We start from the raw sequence: 7,085 nt of genomic DNA on the forward strand, positions 1-7,085 counted from the left end.
ATTGTGAAGAAGAAAACGCATCGTTGGCAAGCAACATCGCCTCCGCTTGGGTACTGGGACCTGGGCTTGGCTCGCTCGGCTCGTGCTGACCATCGCCGGCATCTGCTTGACCGTTGCTCATTCCCGATCGTGTTTTATCGTAGGACCACCGTCGCAACAGTCGCCAATAAACCCTTTTTCATATTTAATATGCAGCGACCAGCATAGATTATCTGTAAAATGAACTCCCTGACACTAGTTGTAAGTGTTCATGGCATGCAGATAGTATTTGCGTAGAAAATAGGGCACATAGTCGAACTTCTAATTACACGCAAGATTGATTACTTCCGCTTGTCTTTGTGTAAGTTCATTGGCAACCTTTCACGACGATGAGTTACAGCGGAAAGACAAGACTGCAATACATTATTCACTTCATTGCTGGTAGTCGCTTTTATTATATTACAATCATATAGATGATTATAGGTGACATAGCTGATGAGATGTGAATAATATATTGTAAGAGCCGATACGCTTGAGGCTTTGTACCTATATGCAGGCGCACTTTATTGGACCTATAGGTGTTCAAGCTATCAAAAGCCATCCACTACTAGGGTCTTACTTTATGGTGCTCCTCGTAATCACCCAAATCATGTGATTTGGGCCCGTAAAATCGCCTAATTTACGTAACGCCCATAAATGCTGTCTGTTCAATCATTCGTACGTTCACTGGTGTATATGTTTTTGTCTTCACCATAGTCCACTCTATAAAAACGTTCCGTTCTACGAGACAGTTTATTATTGCGTGGTTTTATCACCGCCGTGAAACTTAAATACTACGATTGCTTATTTTTAGCGCCGAAAGCTAGTGTGGAGCCCTTCAGAAAAGTTGCTACTTGGTTATTTATTAACTGTCTTATTACTGTCTTTCATTTCCGTTGAAGGCATGCGCATTGTTGCATTAAAAGCACACTTAAAGCTGCTTCGTGAGATTAGGTATATTCTACTCTTCAATTACACAGGATCATTTCCTGACGTGCCACACGATCGTCTGTTCCCGACATGGATTAAGGCTCTCGGGATTTCCTCACATTATTTGTGGTCAGACCAGACAACATGGCTTTACGACGAAACAGAAGTTAGCGCACAATATGTTACCGATCTGAATACCCTCATTGTACCGACAGCCATCATCTCACGTCCTCTGTATAACCATCGTGTCCCAGAGGCTCTCAACTATGGTGCCCTTGGAACGGTAAGTGTTTAGAGAGCATGCAAAAGTGGTTATCGAAATGCGCGCTTCTGTTAGTCAATAAACACATTCGTCCAGGGTGTAGGAAAATCTCAATATGACTTGTTCTTAGCTATAGCTATTCCACGCTATTGTTTTAGAAAATTGCATTAGCAGGTACTTGACAGGATGTTTTTTTTACTGCCTCGTACTTGAACTTCGTTGATTTAGTAGTTTTCGCAACAGACTCTCATAACACCCGAGTAATCAGTGGTAAGCTAATCTGTTGAAATAAATGAACAAGCATTTCTGTGTGGACACGATGCAAGGATAGTATGTCCGTTAGACCCGCTGCCAGCAAGACCAGTCGCTCTACCGAAATAAATACACAAAACAAAATTAGGACAGCTAAGAATTAGAGGTGTCAAGCCTTAAATGAAGAGTTAGCAGACTGCCGTATTTTTTCTTATTTTTTCTATTCTCGTTGACGTTCGAATCACTTTATTCGTGCCCAGGCTTACGTACGCTAGCTCCTCAAACTTACTCCTATTTCACCAGCAATAAAAGCTTTTCAAGCAAGCCGTGTGCTGATGTCATCGTATCATGCCATTTGGCGTGACGCAGGCAAAACAATGTATAACAACCCATGAGAAAACGAAGCGATGAGAAAATGAAGTGAGGGCAAAGCGGAGGTTGAGAAGTAGCAGGGGAGAGGTTGAAGCACAACATAACCGTGCATGGCATCTCGCAGGCAAAATTAAGTATAACGCATGGATGGTGGATGGTAAAAGTTTATTTCGTCCCATATCAACTGCGGACGATTCCGTGTTAGGTGGCCATAGCGCAGCCATCTATAGCATATCCATGCCTAGTAAAGAGTAACAAAGTGTGTGAAAGAAGAGTGAAGAAGAAAAAGTGAGAGATGTGTGAGTTAATATGGAGAGGGGAGAATACGCCGCTGCACCACAAATGCCGGTTTTCTTTCCCGCCGCCGACGTCCGGCAGGCTGCACGCTTGGAAAGACATTGCGCTTGCACATGAAGACCAGCGTTAATGAAGGGCGCTGCAGACGAATCACTGCTCAGCGCTTCTATACAGCTTTTAGTTTTTACACGTTTTGTTTCTTTTTCTTTCTCTGTGTTTTGCATTCCTTTCTACGGCTTTCCTGATTTGTATTGCTTTCTTTGTACCTCTAATTTCATTTCCTCTTTATATCTCATTTTTTTTAATTCACTTTTCTCGAGTCGCTTTTTGCACGTTTTGATTTGTCTGCTTCTTGTCCATCTTTCGCTTTCTCGGTAAAAAGCTCACATATTATACACCTGGACACGAAAGAAGAGACACAAGCGCTTCATTTCAGCTAAGCGTCTGTGTCCCTTCTTTCGTGTCCTTCAATATGAAGTTCCGTGTTTACTAACAAAATAAATTCATACCAACTTGCCTGACATGTGTTCAATAGGTTATAATTTTCTGCTATTTTCCCTATCTTTGTTGGTTTTATACCTCACTCTCTCGTTGTACTTTTTCCCTCGCTCAGCAGAGCTTTTGCCTCCCACAGTGAAGAACTCGTGTTTTAAGAGCGAAGTACATAGAGAACGGAACGAAAAGAGCAGATGCCATGTCATGATGATGATAGTTTCAGGGGAGACGCTCAAGAGAGACCAAAGATCTAGTTCAACGGATCCGCTGTTAAAATAAATTAGCGTAAGCTGCTAGGTGGCAAACGCCGGTTATCACTCTCTAAAACCTCGTGTATGATCATTTGGCCCAAGCACCAGCACTTGCCCCGCCGTGGTGGTTTAGTTGCTGAGGTACTCGTCTGCTGGTCCGCAGGTCACGGGATCGAATCCCGGCTGCGGCGACTGCATTTCCTATGGAGGCGGAAATGTTGTAGGCTCAGACTTGGGCACACGTTAAAGAACCCCAGGAGGTTGAAAGTTCTGGAGCCCTTCACTATGGCGTCTCTCACAATCATATGATGCTTTTGGGACGTTAAACCCCACATATCAATCAATCAATCAATCAATCAATCAATCAAGTATTTAATCAATCAAGCACCAGCGCTTGCAATATGATCATATACCGAAACTACATGAGCGTTTCATACCGGTCAATGAGAAAAAGGCGCATTTTTTTTTAATATCTTGTAGTATGATCTTGTATCCGTGAAAGGGGTGCCTGTTTCTGAAAGATAGTATAGGTGGCAAGAAAGGTTGTGGAGACGATAAAATTTTCGCCTGCACAAATTTATGTCAGACACGCGTCTCACTAGATGCCAGATGGGCCTTCAATGACACAGTTCTAAACATTGGTGAGCTCTAGAACCAAAAGAAAGAAGCCTCGCCGACGGAACCTCGCAACATAGTTCCAGGAGTAGCTGGTAACATAAAATTTTCTGTAATACAACTCTGCTTTTACGCGTCATTTCACTAACTCCCAAAGCTGATTCTGCTTTCACGCAGCGGTGTGTCATGTCCTCACAGTGTTACAGCGCTACATATTCCGGGATAACATTAGGCTTAGTTATGCAAATTATCTACCATGCTTACCTAATTAGGCTAAGCGGAGGCCTAATTCTCGTTATTTTATAAAAGGGCGAAGTGGCAATCTTGGCTTGATACGCACGTGCGTCAATTACGTAACCTCACAGCCTTATTGTTCATCGCTGATTTCAAAGCTTTCAGTAATGCAATATTGTCATAGTGCGCATACTCATACGAGCACGCGGCCCCGCCGCGGTGGTCTAGTGGCTAAGGTACTCGGCTGCTGACCCGCAGGTCGCGGGTTCAAATTCCGGCTGTGGCGGCTGCATTTCCGATGGAGGCGGAAATGTTGTAGGCCCGTGTGCTCAGCTTTGGGTGCACGTTAAAGAACCCCAGGTGGTCGAAATTTCCGGAGCCCTCCACTACGGCGTCTCTCATAATCATATGGTAGTTTTGGGACGTTAAACCCCACATATCAATCAATCATACGAGCACGCGAGCACTAATTCGTACAGTATTTACATTTCAATACTTCTTGTGCAAAAAATATAGTATATCTTGGTGAAAATGGCGCCTATCGACCTCATACCTAAATCGCTGCTCCAACGCAGAGCTCACCATACACATGTAACCTCTCATGGTCATAATTTTGATCTGAGTGTTTTAAAGTGCTCGTTTGGCTGGAATTCTGGCGTAGGTATCAGCATCATTGATCGCGGAAAAAATCATCGCTTTTTGTGTCACTGTAAGAATCGAGAACAATGATAATAGAGTAACAAACGAATCCGGCTTGCAAAGCGAATGGAACCCTGTTCATTCTGCGCGGCAAGAATGTGTTCTACTAAGCAATCACGTCATTTTTCTCTTTTTTTTGCAATAAAACCACATCATGGAATGAAAGTCTCTAAAACAGAACACTATATGAATGTCGTGTAGTAGAGTCAGTCTCCTTGGGGCGTGAAATACTCCGTGGCAGAATCTTGGAGTCACACCAAGCACCAAACAAGTGAAATGAGCGGTGGTTTTATGCTACCTAGCCCTTGAAAATTGTGCAGCTGCGCAAGTGCGCGTGGCACCTTACAGACGAGTAGTGGGTACTACGGCAATCGGCAAATGGAAGAACTTTGCGGTAGTGAATACATGTATGTCCAGTTCACATGCTAAGGTAGTTGGAAACGGTCAATGTTCCTTCTCTTGCGGCACGGTTGAAAAAAAAAATACGCACAGCACCAGATAACGCTACTGCTTTCTACTCTTGAAGGTGAAACTCAACCGTCCGTCATATTTGTTTTTTCATAAACATTCAGTTTCGCACTTCGGCAAGTTGTGTTGTGCGCTAAAAAACGTTGTTTTTCTGTTTATTTATATGCACCTATGTTTGATATGTACGATAATCGTACACTTACAGATTGTGGGCCACGAAATGATGCACGCATACGATGTGAGAGGCGTCGAATACGACGAAGAAGCAGCAAAGTGGTTCTGGAGGTCAGCCGCGTTCATGCGGGAATACACGAAGAGGACGCTGTGTCTACGACGATCCCACAGAGCTGCTGTGAGTTTATGCGGCTTGACATTATGCATCAGCGACCCGAGTAGTATTCATACGGATGTTTTATCAATGTGGCAATATCATCCGTCTTCTTCATAATCACGTGTTACTACAGCACAACTTATCTCATGGCGTTCATCACACGAGGCTCCAGGCACGAGCCAGTGAGAGAACACACACTGCCACTACGCTTCAACCTGTCGGTTTGTGAACTAAACAAGCACTGCATACTACTAAATTACCGTTTTATTGGGCAATGTAGACCTTACGTTTGTCCGAACATAGATCGATTAGTCTTTCAGTCGGACTACACAGAAATAACATTGTATAATTCAGTGTCTTTGCTTGCAGATTTTTTTACATGCGAAGCATTTCTTAGCCGCATGATGTCGCCCTTTGGCGTCGGCGGCGGTGCCGTCCACACCCCCACTGCGCATGCTTGCGTCTTCTGCCGCATGCTCGCGTCTCGTGCCAACTGTTGCTTCCCTCCCCCTCTCTCACCACGCAAGGCTGACGTGGACAGCGTCTGCTATTGAAAAACCGGCTGCTCGCGCTGTGCAAGCGTTCACTGGCTACACCTTATGTGTAGGCACTGGATCTCGCGTTGGAAATTCAGCCAAGAGCTTCTTTACTTAGCTCTCGCTTCACTTGACGGTTTGCTGCACACGAGTAGACGGGATTGAAGCAACACTATTTTCACCCAGTAGTGGGGCACAACCCAACATCTGCATCCCACCACTTGAAGGCAACGCTTCTTCCTCATTCAATGAAGAAGAAAACAATTAAGCATTCCCAAACCATACCCAATTACGCGAAAATTCACGCAATACGCCCCCCCCCCCCCTCTGAGACGCGTTTACTCTAGTTCTCTCGTGGGAAGATACGGGCGGCTTCTTTTGTATTTTATGCCCGCATTGAGTTTTTGAACACGTGCTTATTTATTTTCTCATCGTATATTCTCCTCTCCACAACGTCGCACAGCCCTGGTAATGACATCAAATGAATATTGTATCGTGATTTGTAGATCACAGCCGAGAAGCGAATCACCTTGAACACCGCTAGTGCTATGTATAACCGCTAAACGGAGTATAGTGAATCGAAATTGAGGTCTTGCTCCAGGTGACGTAGTTGAGATTTGTGCGCCGTTCGACTGTGCAAGGTTTCATAACTTTGGCGTGCTCGCTCTTCGCAGGAACGGCAAAAAGCGCGTTCGTATGTGGATCACGCGATGGACTCCGAAAACATGGCCGACTTCGTGGGCGTCAGAACTGCTTACAAGGCCTTCTCTGCGTTGCCTGAACGCAAGCGGACGCAAACGTTGGTCGGCACGAACATAACATCCGAGCGCCTCTTCTTTATTGCCCATTGTGTGAAGTGGTGCGCCGAACGGAATGCACCGGAGCCCTACTATTCACCGTTCCGATCCCGATGTATGGTGCCCTTGATGAACATGCCGGAGTTCTCGGATGCGTTTGGCTGCGCAGCAGGCGAGAATATGAATCCGCCAGAGAAGTGTGACTTCTGGCAATAAATTAACGGGCCCTGTACGCGCACATCAAATTTCTTCTGCGTGGTGGCCTTCTCTCGTCATTTACATTGAAAACCTCCATTTTCATCGTTTGTCAAGAAGGGACACTTGAAATGTGATTGAAACTACGCCTCGGCAAGTGTATTTAGTTTCGTGACACAGTGCCAAAAATATTTAGACACATATTCCATTTCAGTTGTTACGATTCGTTTATAATTTAACTCTTTAACCTCGCATTAGCCACAATGTATGTTGCTTCACTACAACAATTTTTTTTCCTGGAAATAAAGGTCTATAGTGTCAGCGATATTACAT

The 7,085-nt window shown here is 44.6% G+C and overlaps 1 protein-coding gene across 1 annotated transcript; it reads left to right on the forward strand.

The window, feature by feature from the left end:
* The first annotated feature begins 874 nt into the window (after positions 1-874).
* LOC142803316 (neprilysin-1-like) lies at positions 875-6,855 on the forward strand. Its single transcript, XM_075888441.1, has 3 exons — positions 875-1,231; positions 5,099-5,245; positions 6,435-6,855. Exons 1-3 carry the CDS (start codon positions 923-925, stop codon positions 6,771-6,773), a joined length of 795 nt encoding a protein of 264 aa, XP_075744556.1. The 5' UTR covers positions 875-922; the 3' UTR covers positions 6,774-6,855.
* Positions 6,856-7,085: the final 230 nt, after the last annotated feature.

This window comes from Rhipicephalus microplus, chromosome 3 (genome assembly GCF_043290135.1).
Source record: "Rhipicephalus microplus isolate Deutch F79 chromosome 3, USDA_Rmic, whole genome shotgun sequence".
NCBI classification, from domain to species: domain Eukaryota; kingdom Metazoa; phylum Arthropoda; class Arachnida; order Ixodida; family Ixodidae; genus Rhipicephalus; species Rhipicephalus microplus.